This window comes from Lepisosteus platostomus, chromosome 2 (assembly GCF_059453375.1).
Source record: "Lepisosteus platostomus isolate fLepPlt1 chromosome 2, fLepPlt1.hap1, whole genome shotgun sequence".
NCBI lineage: Eukaryota > Metazoa > Chordata > Actinopteri > Semionotiformes > Lepisosteidae > Lepisosteus > Lepisosteus platostomus.
Genome location: NC_142612.1, coordinates 66,641,261 through 66,667,196, shown reverse-complemented (window position 1 = coordinate 66,667,196; position 25,936 = coordinate 66,641,261). Strand labels below are relative to the sequence as shown.

The 25,936-nt window shown below is 37.9% G+C and overlaps 1 protein-coding gene across 1 annotated transcript in view; it reads left to right on the top strand.

Moving 5' to 3' along the window:
• Nucleotides 1–25,936, top strand: part of fndc3ba (fibronectin type III domain containing 3Ba) — a 167,142-nt gene that overhangs the window by 32,708 nt on the left and 108,498 nt on the right. The window contains exons 2-3 of the mRNA XM_088614103.1: nucleotides 3,121–3,259; nucleotides 5,617–5,692. Coding sequence (XP_088470229.1) covers nucleotides 3,149–3,259; nucleotides 5,617–5,692 — 187 coding nt within the window. The 5' untranslated portion in view covers nucleotides 3,121–3,148. The remainder of the gene's footprint in view (nucleotides 1–3,120; nucleotides 3,260–5,616; nucleotides 5,693–25,936) is intronic.

The window sequence follows — 25,936 nt, the reverse complement described above, 5'->3', positions numbered from 1 at the left end:
GTCAATTTACATTCTGTACATTTTGTGTCCCAGAAGAGCTGCCTGTATGGCTGATTGGAAGATGTCCACTTCATTGCATATCATATACGCAACCGAATGTTCACTTTAACTTAAATATCCTGTGGTTTCCTTTGTCATTAAACTGCTACTGTAGGTGGCAGTGAAGTTTCAAGCTGATTTTCAGGATTGAAATTTTTAAGATGGCATGTAGATATTATTTCAGGTATTAAAAAAGGCCAAAGGAGCCCCACTCCAAATGTTTTTTCAGGGCACATATTATGAACATGCTCTGTGTTTGGCCGTTTTAGAGAAGGGGACTTCCTTTTCATTAATAAGGTTACAAAGACATCAGATATTTTCCGTAAACAAGAAGAGTTAGTCATACAATCTGTTTTTGATACCAACGCCATCAATGAGATTTTTCATAGAAGCGCTTTCTAACAATGGGGGCAGAGCTTTCTTATGGCAACTAACTTAGAATAAGCTGTAATTGAAAAAGAATTTGTGTAAGGAATGTGCTGAGACTGGCAGTGGAAAATGGGAACACTTCTCTAGCAGCTCTTTGAGCAGGAATCAACTTGAAGATGACCACTGTGAAGCCAAGTGATCTTTGAGCTCCTAAAGAGCCGTTTATTTTTTTTCTCTATTTGAAACTGCTGCTTTTCTAAAGTTTTGAGAACATATTTTCCACCAGTTGCGACATCATCAGAAGGCGCCCCTGTCACTCCAGCTGATCCACAGAATCCCTCCTATGATCTCATGAGCAAGCCAGCATTCAATTGAGAACATGTGTGTCTAAGCCTAGATTACTGGGAAGAGTAGAGACTGCTTAGTGTTTTGGCAACAGTCTGTCCTCTTTGACTGATGCTCTTATGGGGAAAAGATCTTGCCAGCAGTTGCACTAACTGACCCCTCTATTATCGGTCACCACTGTTAAATACCTGGCAGTGTAAGACATCTCTCTTAGTAAGATCAGTTTATTGACAAGAGTGGATTTTATTTCCATATCTTTTCAGCATTCACCCCATGACAACATCATATTTGGATGAATTACAAGTACTGTGTATATATATATATGTTATTTACTTCAAGATTGAAAGGATCCAACTGAACTTTGCTGTATGTGAAGGAGCTTAAGTGTCAGCATCACCTGCAATGGAGATAAGGTGATATTTATCATCATGTATTCATCCCCCTAAGTCAGTACTTGGTCAAAACACTTTGACAGAACTGAGTGCAGTCTCTGCCAGCTTTGCACAATGGTTTTATTTCATCTTTTATTCCTAACACAAATTACTCCAGCCTATTGGGTATAGTTGATGGAGCGCAATAATCAAGCCTTACCATAAATCATCTATTGGATTCAAGTTAGGCTTTATCCTTGTGCTTCAGGTCCTGACCGTTTTCTTCTACAATTTGCCTGTACTTTACAAAATCAATTTTCCTCTCAATCCTGACCAGCTTCCTCAGGCCCAGCTGAAGTTTTGTCTGATCATTAAACCTTCTGTCACTTTTCTGCAGAATATCATGCACAACACTTATGTCTTTTTTCGCTTCATATATCTTTCTTGCCACTTGTATATTTGGACCAGCTTTGTGTATAGTCCAAGATACTGTCAATGCACGAATTATAAACAGTATTGAAATTAAAAGCTTTTTGTTAAAGTATTTAACTCAAGTATTTAATTTGGACAACATGCTATTCTATCCAATAATATATATGAAGCATGCTGAGCTTCCAAACAAGTAATGTTTAAGGTTTGTTTTTCATGAATGAAAACTGGCAGCCCAGTTTCTTTCACTAAGTCAAACAGATGATTAAATGACTGATAGAGCATTCAAAATATTTGAGTCAGAAGATAAATGGTTCTTCACATGCATCTGTGTGGTTGATGTGACCTGCTATATGCTTTGCTTTGTCAGGAAGCACTTTTGTGTCAAGTGAAGGACACTTCCTGAGAAAATCTTTTCCTATAATAACTGCAACTGCACTTTGTTCAGACATTCCTCACTCAAGTGTCTGAGATTCTGAGACCACTAATTTAATGGATGCTTTTTATTTGTACTAAGCCATATCAAATAATAAAGCTTGATAAAGCTTAGAGCTGTTGAAAAAAACTTTTGAAATTCAATTATTACTCCCTTAGAGCTATGCATTCCATCAGGGTTTGACTCACTCAACACTTCATGATTTATTCAGTTTAAAGAGAAAACCAAAATACAGAATCTCTGTTTATTGTTCATTTATGAGCAGCGTAATAGTCATTTGATAGCACCAGGATATAAATAGTCATTATCTACTGTAGCAATGGGCAGTCTCCCCATAGAGAAACACCCTTTTCCCCTATGATGATGTCATCCTGCTATTGTCTTTGAAGTTTTTCTGAAGTGCTCCGTATTGCTGATGCATGTTTTAACAGCCTTGTATAAGCTGGTTTTGTAAAACTTGGTACTTGGATCTTCACATTGTTGTTAGCCTCTTAAGTGCTCTGGATCACATTTTCTCAAGTTACTCAAAATTCTTTATATGTCTTAGGTTTGAATTTTTAAAAGAGCTTTTCCACAAAATATTTAAGCCATTTTCATCCACTCTTTGAAATTCCCAAGATAGAATAGTTATTGCATTTGGTCATTTGAAGAGACGATAAGAGGAGAAACAGGAGATAAATGGGTGTGTGGCCTGCACATTTTCTTCTGTTTAGGAGTATGAGATAAATTAGTAGAAATGTTCACTAATGGTATGCTAGCTTGTCAGGGATATTTGAATAAAAACATTCACCAAAACTAAAAAAGAAATGATTAACTAACCAGAAAAGAAGCATTTACAGCTTTATTACAGCCACTTTAACACTGTGCTATCTTCACTCAAGGTGTCAACTGACCACCATGGGTTTCAGGTTGAGGTTCTTTGTTGTGTCCATATAGAAACTCCATCACAGCTTTTCTTACCCTTGGATCCTGTGGGCCCTCTCCTATATATACATTGCATCACAAATGCAAATAATTATTATTGTTGTTGGTGGTGTTATTGTTAATTAAATTAGAAAACTCTTTGAAATTCCCTTAGGTTCCATGGAGGGGATTTGTGATGGTAACTGCTGGAATTGTTTGTTTTTGCAGAAAGACAGTAGAGGAAAGTTCTCCATGAATGTACGTCACAATGATGATGACAGACCAGATCCCACTGGACCTGCCACCTTTACTGAATGGGGAGATGCCTATGATGCCTCACATGGTTAATGGGGATGGATCACAGCAGGTGCGTTATTACATCATTGAAAGCCCAAGAGCTCAGACAGTCCTTATTAGTTTGTGCAGTTTTTGTTTTGAATATAATGTCCATGTTTTTTCCCTGTGCAGCAGATATTGTTCATTTTGTGGCTGCACGTATGTTTTTTATCAAAATTTTAAATTGGTTATCCACAGTGCTTAATTGTAGCACAAATGTTATCTTCCTGTAACTTAACTGTCTGCGGCCATAAGCCAATTTTTGCAGAAACATTCAGTTTACACTGCTGTGTTTTGAAGGTCCAAAGACTATATGAGCACAGCTGGTGTTTTAAGACCCTTCATGCCAAAAGCCTACATTGCATATTAAGTTGTAGCCTTTAGAGTTGACTTTTCTCACTACAAAATGTGGTAAAAGTTGTGCTTTTAGATAAAGACTGTCAGGAGTCTGGTCTTGAGAGTGAGGCAAATTCAGGATTTTAATTCACTTGGGTTACTAAACAAATCTTTCCAAGTATGTTTTGTTATTGCATCGGAATAAATGTACAACTGCATCTAACATCATTTCTTTTGAAAATGTAAGAAAGTTAAAATAAATGGAAACTTGTTCAGTCGGCACAATGTGCTGTCTCTGCCCTCCCACCTTGAACCATATCAGAATCATAAACTGTGGGGACATCCAAATTTCTAGGAATTAACTGAGATTTTCTGCTGCACCAAAAGCAGACTGAATTTTTATTTCTGTTGTTGGACTAGTTTTACGGTTAATCTCTGGAGGGTCAGATCATTACAGAATGCAACGAGAGGAGAAAATCTTTTTCTTAAGATATAAAACGGTAACGTTTATATATTAATAATATTTGACTCATCCTCTTTCTACCTTTTGTGATGCAGTGCCTGGTGTTTATTTTGCATGTGTTGTCAAGGAAGAGTCGAATCATCGCCACATACATACTATGTATATTTTTCTCATTAAATTAGAAATAAGGCAGCAATGTATTGCTCCTACCATGGCTGATGAAACATACACAGCCTTATCATCTGAAGTTTGTTTCCCTGCTTTTAATCTGTCAGTCTTTGTTTTCATACGCAACAGTGCTGGGAAGGCGTACAACACAAGTGTGTTGATAGATGCTGTGTAATATGTAATTTGCTTGTACCATCATCATTGCTGTATTGCAGGCGCTGGAGAGCAGGCTGGTGTGTAAGAGCTCTGGGAGGTTGTAAAAAAGGCTTTGTCGCTTTGCTTTTTTTTCTTTTTAAACCTCAGTTGACAGTGCAGAATACATCCTGGTAACCATAGCAACCTCATCAGCAGCCCGTCCTGCAGGAAGAGGAAGCCCAGAATTCACTGTATTAAACAGCGTGATCAGAGAATTGCCAATGATATTGCAAAGAGGAGAATAATGATAAAATCCTCTTACTTACCTGTAGAGCTTAGAGAGTCTGAGAATGGCAGCACAACTTTTTCATATATGCAGACAGCTATACACTGTTAACAACGTCTGTTCAGACAATATGATGGTAAGGAGCTGTTAATTCTCTACTGACACTTCAGATCAAGTTAGACTTTTTACAGTACCACGAAGCAGAATTGTTTTTTATCTGTGGTATGACAATCTTTATATTATAAATGTATGCAATTTTTGTCAATTTTAATTAGCTGGTATTATTTTTTATAAAAGGAATTATTTATTAATTTATAAGTATTTATTTGTGTATATTTCAGGTGTTTAGACAAATCTAAGCAGTTTGGGAAAACTAACATGGGAGAACTGTGTATTGTACTAATTGAGAAACAGATACAAATTGGGTTATATTGGATGTACAGTAGCAATCTTTTTTTTGTTTTTTTTTCCAATGTATTTTTAATTTCAGGCCTTTTCTTTATAAGCTTCAATGTAGTTCAGGTCCAGTTTAGATTCAATTTGGAACCTTGAACTGCTGATTTTTTTAGTCTAAATTAGTATCAGAATAATGAAGGTGAATTATTGCAGAAGTGACCATTGCAGCACCAGCTAAAAAAGCTTTTCCATGTTTTTTTCTCTTAATGGCAGTTATTAAAGACAGACTTAAAGTTTTAGATTGGTGCTTTCATCTGTTGCCTCCATTTCCGTTGGTTATTGATTCGTGCTACCTTCGTGCCAGGTTTATTTTGCAGGGATTCTGTGAATATTGCTTTGGACTCTTCACTCATCCACTCAGACATTTTCTTTCTTCTGAATGACATATTGTTAGAAAATCTGTTAGTATTCCCGTTTTTCACCACAATCTTGATCATGACCTGAGTGTCTTCTGTTGAACATTACACTGCTGAACTAGTTGTGTTTGTCCTGTTTATGTATGTCTGTTGCTCATTTATTGGTTTTATGTGTTTCTTTACTGCAGGTCATTTTGGTTCAAGTCAACCCTGGAGAAACATTTACAATAAGAGCAGAAGATGGGTCCTTGCAGTGTATTCAAGGTATTTTAAAAATATCACCTTTTCTTTTTTTATAAACCCTGCCTTCTTCCTTAAAACACCATGACTTTTCTCAACCATGACACAGCTAAATGCTGTGCACTGGCTGCATAGTTAAGTAGTGGATATGTTTTTATACACATGGTGGATATGTTTTTATCTGCAATAGCAATCTGTGTTCACATTAGACAATGTTTTTGAAAATAAATTCTACCTGTTAGTTTTCACTGTTTTGTCCCTAGCATAAATTTTGCTGAAGGTGTGAGTTCTTATTTTAAATTTAATAAAGCACCTGCTGGAATTCTTTGTAGTTATTTCAAATGATCTAAAGCAGATCTGAAGGATTCTTATTGGTAGCAAAGGTCTTACAGGCCAGAAAATCAGCATTCTCATTAATGGTTCCAGAGGGCTTATGAAATCTGCTTTGTCTTGCATTGTGTGTACAAAAAAGAGAAGGAGGAGTTGTATTGTCAGAGACCTGTGGAAATGCTTTCATTCAGATATTGAAACAGCTAACCAAACGACAGCACAATTTACAGCTTTACAGTTTGTTCATTTTCTATTAGGTTTTACTGCTAAGTGGAACCACAGTTTCTCTGTGATTCAATTTTTAGCCCGTACAAATCACTAGAAAAACTTCATTCTCAACTAGGCTGTTGGTAAATTAATTTGCAGATGATCTATAGCAGCACTAAATGAAACAGGCATCCTGCTTGAAAATGTAATAACCGCCCTTTCTCCTCTTTCATTTCTAGATTTACTGCAGCATTGGTCCATAGGTTCTAGAAATTGAGCTCTTAGAGTTCGTACTGTAATTTTATCAATTTCCTTGTGTCTGTAGTAGCCTTGCTTCCTGCCTCCTGCCCTTTACTCCTTTTAGTTAACCCAAATTTTTAGTGTGATACATTTTTCACAGTCTCATTCACACACTGACTTGTCTGCTTCTTAATTTTTTCAAGTTTTGTCTTGGTCTTCTGATAAACACTGTTAAGGTTTATAAAAGACCTTGGTAGTTTTGGTTAAATGTCTTGAAGATACTCCTTTTAATCAGACATTTCTTACTGGTCTTATCAAATGTGAGGATTACCAAACATAAAAAAGTCAGTGCCTTGGATTTCTCTCACTCCTGTTAGTTGTCATTAGGATTTCGTATGCTTACATCTGAAACTGCTGTTATCGTGGTGAATGCAAGCATGTCATATATTGTGAATTGCGTGATCGGTGTAAAACCAAATGCCTCATTATCCTTGACAATGCTGAACTGGTGTGTGATATGGTGAAGCTGCATGTCATGTCTTCCATATTTTCTGTCTCCTTTATTTACATTATTGAGCCAGTTTTCCTTTGCTATCTTCCACAGATTTTACTGAATTACTGAAGTAGCTGTTTTATTCTAACAGCTATTTGGCTAAGGGCCAGACAGTGGAAGTCTATATAGACAACACAAAACAATAGATACTAAAAAAAACAGCATAAATCTCAAATGGGTATATATACACCCTAGATCCCTTGTCCTTGATTATTTTAATTGAACATGGTCTAGTTTTCAGGTTTGTTTTGTCTCCTGTATAGACTCCCAAAATAACACATTGTTTCTGATAGCTATGTAGTGGTACGAAAGGGAGGTTGATTTTCTGCATGACTGGTTGGACGACTGAGCTAGCCAGGATGTGCTTGCTTTCCACCATACACTGGGAGCTCTTGAATTCTTTGCTTGTCATAGCCAGCCATGGTTCTATGTAGAAATTATCTTTATTCCGCCTTTTTATGAGTAGATGTGCCATCTCATTAAAATAATCTCCACCTCTGTTGTATAATTGGGCTTGGGTTGGAAAAATGGTATACATTTTAATTAAAGGCTGGAAGTGGTTTAATCACAGTATTTCTGAGAACACAGTCTGGGCTAACTGTTTAGCTTGAGGAAGAGTTAATATGAATGCTGTGCTGGCAGCAGGGAAAGGAATCTGGAGTTATGATGGAAGTAATCACATCTTTCTTGAGCTTTGCTTCTCTTTCTGTTGGAGATTGTCTGCAATCTTCTGTCATGGGAGCTAATTGAAATTAGCATGCAAAACAGAATCCTGGAGAGCTGTGGACACATTCTTGAGCATACCTGTCTCTTCCAAATGCATTGGTTGAAATGTGTTGGACTAGAAGCAATAAGGTCTTCTGACTTCTTAGAATCCAGCTCTGGCTAGATGTACTTTGGAGACTGTCATAATTAGTGGCTACAGGAAAAATGCTGTTACTTCCACAAAAGTAGGAGCGCTTACTATTGCCAAAGCATTTGGCAAGGCATTGCAGTGCTTTCAGCTTTTTAAGGGCCATGCTTATTTTACATGACCAGCTTTTATGCAATTTGGAGTGAGGGGGTTTATGGCTGCCTGAGTCTGGCATTTTAGAAAGAGTTGTAAAAATGGAGAAGGAATAAATACTGACCATTGTGGGGTACAATGTATATTTCTACCATTAATTTGTAGAAAAAATCTGAATTCTCTTAACATAGTTTTATCATTCACTCATAGCTTGTTGCTCATTTTCAAAGATGATTTTGAATTTAATCTTGCACAAAATATGTGGTCTCCTATGGCTTCAGGTTCTTCCCGAATTCAGCTGGCTTATCTTGTCAGTCCAAGATAAAGAAGTATCATAGACCCCCAAAGCCTGGGAAGCACCATGCTGTTCACGTTGGAGTTAAAATGTTGTCCACATGTTGACGAAATGTGATTTGGCATGTTCACTTTGGCTTGGCTGAAAGCATATTGTTGGGATAAGGGGCAGACTAGTTGGAAAGACTTGTAAAGGTTTGGCAGCCATATAGTTGACACAAGATAAGAATTACACGTAGCATATGACAGTCTTCAGTTATTCCAATATATAAATGGTTCAGCCCTGCGCTGGTTCTCTTTTGTAAATGGCCAAAATGTTCTGTTGCTGACATTGGATAATTGTAACGGTCCTGCATACAACGGTCTGTTTTAAATGAAGTTTATGTGTAAAGAAATTGTCCAGTCTTTCACCACCAAGAGCCCTCTTTTCACAGCGTGAAGTACGTTACTTAACTTTTTCTGGGGATTTTTCTTTATTTCTCTTTTGTTCTGTCCCAACATAATATAGCTGCACTACAGAATGATGATAGAATTGTGCTGTTTATATGGGGGAAAAACAGTCTCTCTTTGAGCTGTCATGTGCGGGCTGAGAGTGGAAAGCTGGCACGTCTGAGTGAAAAGGGATGGACACCTTGTTTTTTTTCTGTTTTTAGTACATTATGAGGATATGCTAACACATGCTTTTCTGTGAACTGAAGCTTGTTCAATCCTTGGAGCCCCAAACCACAACCTTTTTTTATTTTGTGGAATTACCCTTCTTGTTCCCTCTATTGTGCTGTTTGTGTGCTGCCAAGCTTTGCCCAAAGTGTGAATGAACTATGAGTGTTGCACACATAAGCTACATGCATGAAGAATTAGACTGAGGTGTCTGTCTTATAATCAGTCATTTAGGAAGTGATTTTTCTTCTTGGAATTTTGTGTCAAACATCACACATATACTTGAATTTTCTCTTATCAAAGTTTATACATAAAAATGGTTAGCAGGTTTAATTAAAAGTGTCTACTACACTAGCAGTCATCTTGAAGTTGGCAAGTGACTGCTTTTAAGAGAGAAGCTTCTTTGTCATTATCCCAAACCTCAGGGCAGCACCCTAGGTTTAAGTTTTTATATAAAGTAACTACTGTTTAGTTTGTGGACTGTTTGGTTTGCAGAACACACAAAAGGATTATCTTTTAGATGTTTGGCAATTGGACTGGCAATGGATAGCTTTGGTTTAAAAAAGTATTGTATAATTACCTTTACTATATTAGTCTTTTTTTAACCTGCAGCTAAATCAACAATAACAATAAAAATGTGATTGTTCGGGGGTTAGTACTATTATATACTAAATGCATTTGGATTTACACAATGGAATAGGCCACTTGGAATTTTTCATTCATTCTTTTTGATTGATGAGAGCTTGTGTACATTTAACTCATGTGTACACCGCAACCTTTACTAGTAACAAACTGACAAAAGTTTCAATTAAGCAGATGAATGTTCCAAAAATAAAAGCAATATTGAAAAAGTACAATTTTGCCCAATTAAAGCTTTGCCCAGCAGAGCTGTGGTCTCTTTAGGTTTCATAGGTGGAATAAATCATTGCGGCAGTACAGTCATTTCAGTGGTTGAGACCTGTGTTGAGCTTATAGTTTTCCATTTCCAAGGTAGCAGTCCACTGCTGTAGGTACTTATAGGTTTGTGTTTGGGAATATGTGTTGTTACTTTTAAAGAATAATTTCTTAATCCTCCTGCTGATGTTGAATATTGTCCTCTGAGTCCCGCTGATCTCAGCACCACTACCCCTGAGTGAGTGGCATCTCATTAGCAAAAGCAGAGCCTGGTTTGTTTACACTTGCCTTAGCCAGTTGTATCTGTGTGCTAATTAGGGTGAAAGCAGTCTTACTGTAATCTGTGCCGTGTTTATACAAGGGTGGCCTTTTTACTGTTCAGTTTAACAGTCTCCTACCAAACCTCTTTCATTCAAACGAGGAACACTCAGACTTTCCCCACACTAAGACAGACCCGAAAATGCTTTTTAAGGCTCAAATTAAATATCTCTAGAAGGGGGGCTTTAGGTTCCGAATGTTTAAGTTGCTTCTCTTTTATTTATAAAAAGGTAATATGTCAAGGAATTGTCATAATTGTGCAGAGTCCAAGAACATTAAAAGGAGTACATGCTTAGAAAACTTTATCTGCAAGTCATTTTTGTACAGTTTTCTTGGCCTGTTTACTGAAAATACAGAATTCTTTTTGTGCTTCCTATATCTTAAAAAAAAACCTTAATGTAGCTCTGTATCATGTGGGTAGACTGTTGATCCTTCTTTGCTTATTAAAATTACATAGCTTAATGTATTTTGAAGGAGATTAATTGTATTAATGATATACATACCGTTTAATAAACAGGGAGAGAAATGTTGTTTCAGGATGTTTTGATTATAAAGCAGCAACTCACTGTACTACATTTTGCGGATGGCAGAATGTCTTAAGATGAGCCATGTGTACTCACTGTGTGTGATTTAGGTGCAGATTTCTGAAAGTGGCAGGTATTGGATTCTAGACCACCAGTAATGAAAGATTGAAAGATTGTAGAGCTGGCAAACAATAAATTAGATCAATAAAAGCCATTGTACTGTGCTTGGGAATATGTGTGTTTATCCCTGGGGGGACTGTTCAATGGGAGGAATTTGTTTTATTTACTGTTGCCTGACTTCAATATCACAGCCAGGCCCCCGGTAAAATCAGGTGAGAAAGAAAAATGAACTGAATTCTTTTGTCTGTGGGTTATTTTATTCAAATGCTGGGAAGGTATTTGGCAGATGTGGTAATTGGAGGTTCTGACACAAGGCCCATTGATGTGGTTTCCCTGCCAGCTGTGAACGTTTCCTGTTTGTATCATCTGGTCAAAGAAGAGAAGCCTAGGTTATAAACAGTCCTGCTTGAGTTTATCAAGCAAAACCTTTCATCTTTAGTACTTTTAGACAGATGATGGCATTTGGCAGATAAAGGAAAAATACAAACCCCTACTGATTTTGACTGAGATTGTTGACCTTTTATTCTGATTTTACAAAGACCATTCTTTGGCCACAATGTCCAAGATCCGTTAAATTACAGGTTTACACCAACACAGTCGTGCTCCTGGCTTAGCAAATACATTTCCTTACCAATTAATTCTGAAACAAAAGTTGGAGACAAATGTTTTGCCACAGGTCTGCATTCTCATTTGGTTTGTTAAAAAAAAGGCTGAAGCACCAGCCAAGTATTGTCAGCTGGCCTTCTTCTCTGTCTGAAACTCTTAAGTACAGCTAATTAAAAAATGAAAAATATCAGCTGTTTTCTTGCTGGTTCCTGATTTTAATTGGTTAATTAAAAATAAGCACAAAAATAATCCACTTGGTAATATCAATAGCATCATGCATAAATTCCCACCTGAGGGTTGTGTTTTTAACCTAATTGCACAAATCCAGTTTTTTGTGGGTTTGAGGAATCAGTTTACACAGAGCAAATGTTAAAATGAAGAACCTTGCTTTTAAGAAAGTTTTAAAGTTTTTGTATTATATATCTTGCATGAATTTATATTTGGATTGTCACAGAACCAAATTTTACTCCTGTTTATCCACAAATAGCTTTAAATCTCTCACCCCCAGCCTCCAAAAAAGTACATAAAAAAGAAGCTATGAAGAAGTAAAAAAATCAAGTATGAATATTAGTACTCTTAAAAATCCTGGTGTAATACCTTATCGGAACATGCCTCAGGCTATCAGATCTCCTCACCTCTATGTGATCCAGATTTCTAGCTATATAAGTATTTTCAAGTTGGAAACCTGACCGGTATCAGACTTCCCTTAGTCGTTTGTAATTTTGTGGATTTCATTGTCTTTCTGAAAAAATGAGAAATTGATTTGCTCTAATTACATATTTCGTTAGGAAGACACATTCCAGTCTGCAAATGGCAATTTAGCAATAGTATCCAACACTGACAATCGCCTAATTACAGCAGCCCATACAGTATGACTCAGAGCTTCTTCATTCTCCGAGACTGCTTTGCTTCTAGGAAAGACTTAAAGGAGTACAGTACCTGTTAAGCCATCTGACTGTGGAGCACTGTATTTTTTTATATTTTATTGAAAAGTATCTGTTAATGTACCACAGCACATCAGCCTTTGTCTTTGCCTGTGATCCAGATTGATTCTCTAATCCTTTGGATGAGTGACAATTCCATTTTTTGAAAAGATAATTAACTGCGTCTTCCCACATTTTAACTGAGAAGTCAAATGAACACTTTTGTGTAATACCCCGATATGCGAATCTTTTGATGTTGTATCTTGTATGAAATTTAATTTTGAAGGCTCTTTTTAACTGTACTTCGGGACTGTATTACTGTTAATATTTCTTCCAAAAAAATTGCATTTCAATTTAGTTTTTTTTGTGTTTAAAAATGGTACTGTTGATAACTGGAAGCTGTGGGCGAGTGAGCTCTCTTCCAAAGACTCATCAGATTTCTCCACCCTATTTGTTGTTTACTGTATAGCAGGAGAATGTATCATGTCTCACAATTCAGGTATGGTAATGACTTAATACAGCGTATTACCTTGGATTTGGGTTTCTCACGTGAATAATGAACAAACTTGCATATTCCTGGCTAAATTAAATTTGTGATCAAGAACTAAAACTAAAAATACAGCTAAAACTGGTACAACAATTGAGTCCACTGTTAACAACAGAGAGAGAAAAGGGGTGCTGAAATTCCTTGTCTTTAAAGTGTTTAAATTCTTGCTTTTTGTTATGTCTGCAATTAAATGTTCTACTAGAAAATTTGGGAACATAACTTTTTAAAGGCACAGAAGCTGGACATGCTTCCTTCCATCTTTAGTTTATACATTTAAAATACATTTAAAATGTTTTATCTTTAAATTACCACCTTAGTAAGTGTTCTTTAGTGGAGTTTTGTAAGAGTCTTGATTTATGGAAGCCTGGAAAGGGAATCTTTTCTTTTGCCGCAGGCAGCACAGAATAAATGACCTTGTAATTTCCAAGTTATCAATGACATCTTCATCTTTTTTCCTGTCTTGACACCTTAAATAGGAACAGTGCTTTATGGAAAAGCAAAATGTTGTTGGTTTTTGGCAGTGATGGTTTTTGAGTTCTGTTCTTTTTCAGCTCTGATTTATGAATTGGGCTGCTTTAATGTTGTTCAAACAGCCTGGGTACCCTTCGGTTTGTGTGCCATATCGCACATTGTAAGCTTTTGCCTTCAAATTTGAAAAATACTTTATATAAAAAGAAAAGATGGAAGCTTTCACTGCCTGTTCTCATAAGCTGTAGAATGTATGAAAAGCTCCAAAACAATTCAATGTGAAACCTGTTTTTGTAGATCCCAAAATTACTTTTGAGTTTCTGGATGTTCTGGTATAATTGGTATAATGTTTTGTACAAAGGGGTTTCTTATCGTTTCAGGTGGGGATCTCTCTGATTTGTCTGCATGTCTATCTGTGAGTGTGCATTTGTGAACATTTCCTCTATTTACTACCAAGCTAGTTTCATTTCAGACTCCAGCTGTCCAGTCTGTCCCAGTGCACTCAGTTTAGACTAACCTTAAGCGGTGAATAAACACTAGATAGTGCATCCAGGTTCCTAATCCACCAAAAAATAATCTGCCAGTCTATGTGCCACTTTGGTCGAGTTCTGAAATATAATTTGAGGATTTCATTTCATAACTCTTTCTTTTATTGATTTTGTTCTCCCTAACTCATTTAATGCATTGGTAGAATTTGTTGCTGCACACTTCATCTGAATCTCGGGGATTGATAGATGACTTTTCTGAAGTATGTCTGCTCAATTACTCTTATGATCTGAAATGATTTCAAGCAATGTTTGTTTGAACTGTACACTGATTTTAAACCGTTGCCAGAACTCCACTGGGGCCTAGAGACCTACATTTCTAAGGAATGCTGAAGCTCCTTCACTAGGTAGATACCTGAAATAACTGAAGTGTAACTTTAGATGTGAATGCTCTTTTGATTCCATTTGAAGTGATTAGTTACTGTAATCGATTTCTCCTTCAGATTCCAACAATTCCACTTAACTCAGACTATAGGTGCACAATTATGGCATGTGTTTAGGGCCTGTGAAAAGGACTCAAATATAAGACTATTTTAGCAATCCTATGCCCCAGGCCATTCATGTGGAGGTGACGGACATTTTTTCACATAATTACACAAAAACATATGAAGTGATGACAATGTTGATTTCTCAAACAAGATGGAAACTAAAAACAAAAGCTCCTCTACTGACTTGGTATATAGATACTTCATGGAAAGGTAGCCCTGATTGGGAGACTAGTTCCTGGAAGTTCTAGAACAAGAGTGTCTGTGACTAGCTATTCTTTTTAAATGCAGCTTTTACTGTTATAGCTGCTAAGTATTCCAGGGCTGTTTTATTTGGATTCAGTGGCATGCCACAGGAAAAAAAAACAGAAATTCCTTCTCTGTCTACTGGACTATGTGTAAGCAATGAGAAGACCAGAAGGTTACAGAGTACATTTGGAACAGCAACCATTTGGACCCAGTGCCTCAGCGAATATGTGGTGCAGTTTTTAAAAGTATTTATTCCAGATGTGTTTGAACAGCAGTTGCGTGCTCTTTTTTTGCATAGTCTTTTAACGCATAGATTGCATCTTTGGGTCTGCATTAGAACCCTCTGATTTAAATATGCTGGTTGCAGGCGGTTCCAGATCTCATCCCTCTGTTGTGCTGTAAGCATTTACAGACTGCTGGGAAAGGGAAAGCCTGCCATTTGCATACAGTTAACGCAAATCTTTGATGTTTGACGAGAGTTAATCAGGCTTTGTCTTCCTGGGCAGAAAATCATGAGAGGTAGCAGGGTGGTGGAAGGATACGCAGTGGAATGTTTGTCCTCAAATACAATGCCCTCAGATTCAAACTCCTTTAGGTTAGAGCTGTCTTGCACAGATGTGCAAACACTATCTTAGTGATGGTCGAGAAGGTGACTCTTTGAATCTTTGGTCAGGTTTTGGGGCATTTTGACCTCTGCTGTCAATGCAGACCTGGATCTTGTGTCATCATTAATTGCAACAAGGAAATTTATAGTGACAGAAAGGAAAAGGTATTTTGGTAATGCCTTATAAGAGCAGTACAGTGACTTAATAACAAATCATATTCAAGTTTATAATCCTATACTTTTCAGAGGCTCAGAAAGGCAATCGCATGTTAAAATGAATGCAGACCAATGAACATTGAGTTGTTAAAAATTTACTTTTAAAGTAGCCATAAATATCATCTCTTGTAGATTAAACCCTTAGTGTGAATATTTTCAACTGGGACAGTCTGGAGAGCCAGGAGATGAAAGCTCATGCCTGTAGTTGCAGTAGCATGTCTGCTCCTGTCTTCACTGAAATACCAGGCTAAAGTACTTCCTCACCTTCCCCTCGACAGACACATAGGGCTTGTTGGGAACTATTCATTACATCCCTGTCTTCAATGAGTCAGCTTTTGGGCACGCGACCTGTCACTTCAAAGGTGTCTAAGCGCTTCATCTGAAAGATTTCAAGCTGGGGGGAGGGTGTATTCCTCTCTAGGGGAAAGGTGATAAAAACCTGAAGTTTTATTTGCTCACCAAGCAATCCTTATTTCTACCTTCTGATCTTCTTTATTGTTAGTATGTTTCTTTTGAAAAAAGATTGTGTTACCACAGCTGTTTGGTGCTTGGCGTTTCAGCTCTAGGTGAGCTAGGATTGTGACACGGCTTGTATCACAGAACCTCAAGCAGGTTACAGGAACCTTTAGGCATAATTTTCCCTGTAGGTTTCCCCCCTCCTGAGTGTATATTAATTTGCCTCTATACATTAGGTTGCTGTGTTTCTCTCGGCAAGCTAGCAGCTCCAGACAGTCAGTATGTGACCTGGCAGCCAGCTCTGCTTCCTGCTGACGTGGCTGTTCTATATCAGAGCTGCTAAAGACTGTATGGGATTCTGCAACCCCCTTCACCACCCTCTTTCTTTGGCAGGCTGAGGGTCTGTTACACAATGAATCATTTAAATATTCATCAGCTGTTAAATATTTACTTGACTGGGACTTTTTTTTATTTTTAGGACTGAACGATTAAACATTCCTTCTCCTTTTTCATAGGTTAAAAACTTGCTAACTGTGTTTCCAACGATAGTGGAAAGTTGTAAAATCTCTCATTTCCTGTTATCCACTCATATCTTGGCTGGCTGTCTTCTGGTGTGTCAAAAGCACTTCTCCGATATCGTCACAGATTAATTAGAAAAGACAAGTGAGTTGCACAGGTTGTGCAGTATGTGTGACGAATCTCTAAAGCACAAAATTTAAAAGGGAAATGTGTAAAGTATCAAACATTTGGAACAGTTTATAAAGTGTGATGTGGTCTTTTCTTTTGGACTTACAATACTCAGTGCATCCTTCCTAATCCATTACCACTTGCATAACAAATAGGAAAAACTGTTTACACCCTGCTATTAATATTCTTTAAATTCCTGTATTCTCCAAAGCGAAGCAAAGGTCTGATTGTGTTTGAGAAGGATAATCTCTCGAGAAAAGCATAGACATTAATATTAATTATTGTTTATTAATAACATTAAACAAGCTAGACTATGGAGATATTCCAGCATTCCACATGAGCAAACTTCATTTTTTTAAATGTGCTTTCTTTGGGTTACTGGGTATTTCTGTTGTGTTGCTTCAATGATGAGGTTTGTGACGGGATACGGCATGATGATATTTAAGCAAATTGAAGTTGATGATTTATTTTTACATTTTAAATTTTGAAGCCCTTTTGCATACTCTGGTTGGTTGGTTCCTTGGAACAGTTTGAGGTGCTGATGAAAATACCATATGCATGTTTTCAGTCATTGTATTTTTTTTCAATAATGATTTGCTCATAAGTCCCCAGTTCGTTTTTTTTTCTGCCCATGAATCATCATTTTCTGAGGCTAACCATTGTGGTCCCTAGAAATCCATGAAACCACACTCTTCCATTCATTTTCCTGATTGTTCCGTTGTGACTGGGTTTGCTGGTTAATGTTGCTTCCATAGCTTTCTGCTCATGTTCTGTATCATCACGTTTGTTATCTCATGGCCAAACACAGATAGCAGCAGTTAGGAATGCTGAACATTTTCACTGATGTGTCACAAAGGCCTTCCATGGTCTTTTGTCAGTCTGCTTTCCTTCTTACAGGGTTGCCTTTCCACAAGTGACGTTTAGAAAGTGTCTCTAGTCAGTTGCACAAAAACACCATAAGTGATATTTGCTCTTACATTTTCACAAGTTTCCCTAGTTGTACATCACAGCTAATCACCCTGAAGTCAACACCCTTAAAGAATTATTTAATGTTCAAAACATAAAGCATTTGCTAATGTTTTATTCAGTTGCCTATTGGGCTTGTGTTCAACAACCAAAATATGACCAATGCATGCTATAAACGACAGATAATGGATGGGGCATAGAGTATCATGTATGTACTTTCACTTTTCATAAAGTATAGTCTCTGTTCGCTACCATATGTTTCCTGTACCAGAAAACAAGCTCATCTGTACCACACCAACACTGATTTCCATAAGTGGTTCAAATTGCAAAGCAGTTTTCACACCTCCAAGGGTGTTTGGCAAGACTGAATGCTCTCGTTACAATGACCTTTCATTCAAGGTAACAAGTGGGCAGTGGTGATTACAGTCCTTGAAGGCCCGGCACACCTTTCTAATGTGCTACTTCTTACTTATAAACAAGAAATAACAAAAAGTAAAAATTGTTCAAAATTCAAGAGGATTTCATCACGGGACAGGAGAAAAGGAAGTGTATATTTTTACGACATAACGAGTAGATGGAAAGAGCCACTTCTTTCTGACAGGTTGAAGAATCCAAATGCTCGATCCCAGTGAAGATTTGGGGATTGATGAGAGCTGATGGAGGTAGACAAACCAGTTCGGAGTTACGAAGGGAGGCAGAGAGCCAAACAGGAGAGGTGAAAGCATGCTGAATGCAGGCACAGTTGTTAGGGTTGAGCAGGTTAGGCTGGTACACAAAAATGATATAAAAATTATATTGCAGATATCAAAGCTTTCTTCAAGTACTTAAATGAAGACTTGAAGACTGAAGTCTGTTTTAGCCTGGGCCTTTGATCACACTACAGTGGTAGTGCTTAGTTACAGTAGTTCAAAGCACCGCACAGACAGGAAGCTCATCTAGGTTGTTTTAATAGCATCTTGAAGATTTGTAGTAGATTTGTCAATGAGCATAGCCAGTCCCTAAGTGTTTACTCTTAAGTTCCTCATAACTGAAGGATTTTAACCTTTTCATTTTAGTGGAATGCTAAGAAAATATTTTATTTTTCGTTCGTAGTAGGTAAACCCCTTCTCAGAATTTTATTTCTTGGTGTAATTAGAATCAAGGTCTTTGGTCATCAAAGCATACTCTGTATCATTCTTTCCATGCAGCCGTTGTAGAACTCTATAGATTAAAGGTAAGACGGTCAGGGTGCAAAGCTCGCTGCTGTGTCTGAGCCATCAGCCTTAATCCTAATAGCTGGACAATTTATCCACATAGTGCGTTAATGTTTGGAGCCATTGGCGGGAACCGGTGTATATATCTTAGGCTATCTTAAGGCGGTGCGCGTGCCCTGTGGCTAAGGATCTGCACCTGTGGCTGGAAGGTTGCTGGTTCGTATCCTGTGGCCGGCAGAGGAATCCTACTCCGTTGGGCCCTCGAGCAAGGCCCTTAACCCCAACTGCTCCAGGGGTGCCATATAAATGGCTGACCCTGCGCTCTGACCCCAAGCTTCTCTCCCTGTCTGTGTGTCTCATGGAGAGCAAGTTGGGGTATGCAAAAAGACAAATTCCTAAGACAAGAAATTGTATATGGCCAATAAAGTGATCTTATCTTATCTGTGAATTCTGGATTAAGAAAGGGAAATGGATTTGTAACACATGTAAAACAGCAGTAAGAATCTGTCTGGTAGGCAGCAGCTCCATAGCATGTAGTGCCAATTTAATGCATTAACTGTAGAACCTTTACCCCTGCCTGTAATGGTGACTGCTGTTGAGGTCTGTCTTCGGCAGCCACAAAAATCCAAGTGTACTGCCTTCCAGCCAGCTGTGCCCCTCCTTGCTGATGTTTGTTGCATCATCTGGTAAAATAGCAACCCAAGTCTTAGCTTTTGTGTTGATTTAGGAAGTTGTATGTTTTTAAATAATTTTGTAGTAGGAAATTCCATTAAATATTTTCATAACTGCCCTCAATGCATGATAAATGCATACCTTGACAGGTAAACCTGTCCTTAATGCTGATATTTTTAAAATTAGATGGGTCAGGTTATAGTGGACTTCCTCTGAGATACCCGGAAGAAAGTCTTTTCTACAGGTGAAATTTCTTGCATTTTCATCCTTCATAGAATTAAATGTCTAATTCTTGCTTGCAAAATATTTTGTAGATGTTATTTCCTTAGTTGTGATTACTAAAATTATAATTAGGGATATGGAGATTTTAAAGAATTGGCTCAAATTGCAAGTTTCTAGTGCAGAGGTTATTTGACAGCCCATTTTGAATGCAAGGGTACATTAATACTTGGGCTAATCTATCACAGAGGCAGGTTTCCAAAATGGCTGAAATTGTTTTTTAAAAACTAGCAATTCCCGACTATCAACAATAATATAATTCTGTTCATAACAATGGTGTCTGTGCCGGTAGTAGATTAACATTAGCCATATTGGGTTTGCATATTATAAGATTGAACATTTGAAGCTCCTCTTATATACCATACTGTCTTCTCTGTTTTTATTGTCTGTTAAAATAACAGACTGTTTCTGTATTTTTTATGGTATCAGTACAAAAACAAAGCATACTTAGAATGCTGGGAAGATCCAGAGAGCTAATTAGGCCTGTTAATCTGGATGGTGCTGTGACTGTTGACATCGAGCCCTATAAAGTGTGAAGCTTTGTGAGTGACTGCAAGATTTCTTTGTGATGCCAGTTTCGCGACACACTGACAAATTTGACTGGTGCTTGCTTTTATGGTACTCATCCTCTTCAGGGCTTCCCAGAAGCTTAACAAAACCTGTCATGCTGGTGTGAAATCTTCTCTGCTGCAATAAACAATAGACAGTGCAACACCTTTAGCTGTGAGTTTCCGTCCAAATAGATGCTTGTGACTTGTATAACAATAGAGTAATACTTTGTTGACTAGAGGTATCTGTTCTGACACTCTGTCAGAAGCAGGTGTGAAAATATATAGTTCCAAAGTCTCTCCTTCCCTTCTTCAATGATAATTTACAATTAAATAGCGCTTTTCCCAAGCATAGATGAAAATGCCACTTATATAGCGCTTTTTTGGACACTCCACTCAAAGCACTTTACAGGTAATGGGGACTCCCCTCCACCACCACCAATGTGCAGCCCCACCTGGATGATGCGACGGCAGCCATAGTGCACCAGAACGCTCACCACACATCAGCTATCACTGGGGAGGAGAGCAGAATAATGAAGCCAATTCATATAGGGGGATTATTAGGAGGCCATGACTGGTAAGGGCCAATGGGAAATTTGGCCAGGACGCTGGGGTTACACCCCTACTCTTTTCGAGAGACGCCCTGGGATTTTTAATGACCACAGAAGATCAGGACCTCGGTTTTATGCCTCATCCAAAGGACGGCACCTGTTTACAGTATAGTGTCCCTGTCACTATACTGGGGCATTAGGACCCACATGGACCTCAGGGTGAGCGCCCCCTACTGGCCTTACTAACACCTCTTCCAGCAGAAACCTTAGTTTTTCCCAGGAGGTCTCCCATCCAGGTACTGACCAGGCTCACACCTGCTTTACTTCAGTGGGTTGCTAGTTGTGAGTTGCAGAGTGATATAGCTGCTGGCTATATTTGAAAATATCCTGGTTACTGGTTTGTATGTTATGTGCTTGGATTTAAAATACCCTGTGTCAAATTTTCCCTCTACTCTTTTATATGTAAGGAAATAAAGAAAATAAGAAACTGTTTAACAAGATTAGAGCAGTTGTTTTCAACAGATTTTGGAAGTGAAAGAGGAAAGGAAAGTTGAAAATATTCTCTTTAGTTATCAAATTGGGGAAGCAAGGGTATTCATTTGCGTAATCAAAATAAAAAAAGGGCTGTTGTTGCACTATTTCTGACCTTGGTCGGTAAGTGGCTTCAGAATCTTTCCTGACCTTGCCCTGGTTTTATCAGGAATGTTATTTCAGGTCATCCTGAGCCCAGTGTCTTCAGGGTGTTGATTTTTGTACGCATATGCTGTATTGGGTATTCAGCTCACAGTTCTGTTTAGGTTTAGAGCACTTGAAGAAAAGCAATAGGATATTATTTTATGGATGTCAGAATGAAGCAAAGCCTTACTAACCCCGATCCTGGTTTGCTGTCTGTGTGTTCTGATTGCGAAATGTGAAAACAAGGCCCTATTATCAAAATGCTTTACACATGCTCCTGTCTAAATCCAGCCTTTTACCTGTGACAGAATTGAACAAACTGATTTGGTCGGATGAGTTTGCCTGTTGTCGGGATAATAGATTCAACAGGTGTACATGAAGCTCATACGGCACTTCCAAATGCCTTGGAGATTTTTGGTAAATTCACCACATCTGGAGAGAGTATCACAGAAGCAGTGCCGTTTCTTATTGACCATCACATTCAGTGTTACACTGAAACCTTCAAAAACTTCCTTTTTGGGGTCTCCTACAAAATCAGGGAGTGTTTCAACTAGTTTTTTTGATATCAGATCATAGGATGGAAGAGATAAACCAAGGAAGCAAAAATTGCCTTATTTTGGGACTGAACCGGAAAGGTTGCTTGTGATTCAGATACAGTAATTACTGTGAGAGGGCCTAGGGGTGCTGAGATCCTGCACTGGACCGCACTGTAGGTGCAGCTCTCCATTTTAAATAACTTGCACATGGCCAAAGAAAAGCTTTGGGGCATTTTGGCACATGGCATTAATTTGCACATATACTTTACTGTGCATTATTACAATAATTAAGTACAATTTTTCTTACTGGAGGGAAAAGAATTATGCTTCCGAGTGCAAATCAATCACTCTTTCCAAACAGGAGTTGTGCTCATGAATGATTATTATTACTAATGTGATTGTTTTTTGCAATCCGTTTAACTGCATTTTTGTATTCTTCTAAATAATTGTTCATTGTATTATTTTATGAGTTCATCTGAAGGAGTATCATAGATGTTATGCAGTGGTTTGAGGTTTTTGAAAAGTGGTCCAAAATAAAATCAATAGTAACTTTATCAGTCTGTGATGCTTTCTAATCCTTTTTTGCTGATTAATTAGCTTCAGCTAATTAATGAAGTCTGTCAACATGTTCACTTTAATTAGGAGGGGCAGAGGTAATATCATAGCAAAGGCTGTGATAGCTAAAGGTAAGAAAATATTTGAGACTAGAACATTTCCTGTTTATGCTCTTTGTCATCTTCAGTTTTTTGTTCTTGTTTCACATTTCAATTTCTTTTCAACATTTTTTCAACACTTTAACATTTGGATTTCTCCTCGGAGATCAAACGTCTTTCATTAAAGTATTAAATTAATTGAAATAATATATATATATACATTTGCATACTTTAATTAAAACTTAAACTTTAATATGCATGTAGCATTACATAATCTGATTTGTTTTAACTGCATAACATGTTAAGTAATAGGAACAAGCAATAGGTGAAGAAGGCTTCATTGCCAAAACATTGTTTTCTCTCTCCTCTTTTCAGCATGGAATAAACATATTACTTGTTCCTTTGCAGACTATGCATGCTGACGCAGCTATCCACCTGAACTATGTTAAGTAATACATGTATATTTTAAATTAACATGCACAAAAACTGCAGTAGATTTTTACAAACATACTTCCCATGAAATTGAACCCTCTAGAAATGTCTTTCCAGATCATTTAAACTGAAACTTGTTGCACTATCATGGAAATCATTATTTACTTAGCATCTTTTGTACATATGAAAACAGTTGTGTAAATAGTCCTGGTCCCCAGGCAGAATGAAGTCCTAGAGTTTTCAGAGTAAGTCATTTCCACACTGCCACCCAAGCTCTGTCTTGCTGTGATGACGTTTCTCTATTATTCTGCTGGACAAGGCCTCCTCCTTTGTTCCTCTGGGTAATTCCATTTTGCTTTATAATCAAAGAGCCAGAGGCCTGTCAGCAGATGGTTCAAATCTTCTGAGGTGTTGTACTGCTCACTTTCAAAGACGGTGTGAAATTGCTGCGTGTGTTTTGTAACCCACGACCCCACATCACTTGACTTCACAACAAGTAGAGTTTTAATTTTCTGTGTGATTCATTATTTTACTCGGTCAGAGCTTTCAATGGTGTTGGAGCTCAGTGTAAAACAGATATTTTAGATATGGCAATGTCTGTGGCATTAAGACAGATTCCCTAAAGCATTTTTGTTAAATTGAAAATTGACTTGTTCAGGCTTAGGCTGTGTATCACATTTACTCATGTAATAAATTAATTTCATTCACAAACTGCAGTATGTATCACATTAGTCCATTTGTTCTTCAAGCGAGACTTGTCCAATAATATTCAATTTGTAAGCATTTATTTTTTGTGAAGGAGGTAACTGTGTCAACTACCTCTGTGTAGACTGGAAAGGAACAGGTGAAAAGAAAAAAAAGAAATGCAACTTTGTGGCTGTGGAAACGTGGAAGACGGCCCCACAGCCAAAACATTGCATCCCTTTTCTTTTCCTTTCAGCATGGAATAAGTCTTCACCTGTTCCTTATTTATTTTTTATTTCATTCACAAGCATGCCAGAACAAGCAGCATCCATCACCTTGTGAACATGAAGTGCTAGGACCAGATGCTTGACTGATCTAAATGTAAAAATATAAAGGCACAAAAAGCTTCAAATTAAAATACAGCTGTAGAAACATACCATTAGATACTGTTTACATGAAATGCAACAGTTGTTTTTAGCAGTCATTGATTTTTTGGTTCATAGTCGCACTGCAGCTATAAACATTACAGTTGAGAATAGTAATGATACATGATGTGTTCGTATATACATGTATCATGTTCTCTGTGGAAGCAGCTCATAAACACTGTTCTGTAGTTGCTTGTCTGGCTAGTTCTTCTAATGACTAATTCCATGTCACTCCCCGGTCTGGCAATTTACAACCGTCTGCTAGGCAAAGCAACTCACCACACATTAGAAGAGCACTCATCTGTATGGCACATGAAGAGGGGAATTTTTCTGCCCCCCGCGGTTCCAGCTTGATGTCTTAGCTCTTGTTTTCTCTGATCATCTCAACCAAACCCTGGGGTTCACACCTGGTGGGCAGATAATGGGTGCAGGTGTGTCTTGCTCTGACTGCCAGATGTTGATGTGGGTGAGACAGTTCTCTGATTGACTGTTGCTTACCCCTCCCCCCATGACAAACAATGCTCCTGTCATGTCCTTCTTTAGCTATTGCTGCTATGAATAGTTATATTCTTTCATGCCCTTCTTATGAACACCTGAATATTAGAAACTGGATTAGGCGAGTCTCTCCGGGTTTTATTAAACTCAAGTTCTAGGTAAGCGACACCATCACTGTTTAAATCATAATCTTTTTTAAACCAAATAAAAGCACCGTTTTTAGTGAGTGTTTGGTTAGGCATTTAGATTCTTGGAAAGGGGAGTCTGTTTACATTTATTTTTTATTGCTTTTCCAAAAACAAATGCTGTTGGAGTTCTTGAGGCTTAAGAAGTGCTAATTTAGAGACGGGTTGAGTCTTCTAGTCCAGACATTTCCAATATTTCCAATCTGAGGAGACAAAGATTTAGATTGAAGTAGTTCAAGGAGGTGGCTGCGTCAGCATACGTAGGCTGCAAAGGAACAAGTAAAGGTTTATTCTGTGCTGAAAAGAGAAGAGAGGAAACACTACATTCTCGTTTCAGCATGGAATAAAGATTTAGATTAGTTCATATCCATTTAAGGGTACCACTCGGAAAAAGGATAAACTTGAACTTGAAATTTATTGCCATATGTAACCGGTACTGGTACAATGGAATTCTTACTTACAGAAAGTCTCTCGATTGTAAAACAAGTGTAAAAAACAAAACAAAGTGCAAACAGTGCATCAAGACAATATACAAACAAACAGTAGACAATGTGCAAGTAAACATGTAGACAGTTTGAATGTAAACAATACAGACGTGTAAAGAATGACTGGAGATGTGCAATAGATAAGAAATCATAAAGAGGTAGATGGTGATGGTGTAGGTGTGGTCCGAGGGGGATGGCTAAATGTGTTTGCCAGTCTCACTGCTTGTGGAAAGAAGCTATTGAAGAATCTGGTGGTAAGTGTCTGTATGCTCTTATATCTCTTGCCTGAGGGCAGTGGGGTGAAGAGCTCATGCCCGGGGTGGTGACTGTCCTCTGTGATGGCCAGAATTCTACCACGGCAGCGGTCCTCATAGAGCTGTGTAATCTCGGTGAGACCGCAGCCGATGATCTTCTGGGCCATTTTGACCATTCTCTGTAGTGCCTTTCTTTCTCGCGAAGAGGTGTTGCCATACTACACAGTGATCCCGTTGGCGAGGATGCTCTCGATGGTGCAGCGGTAGAAGTTCACCAACACATGTATTAGCATCCCCCAACCCTTG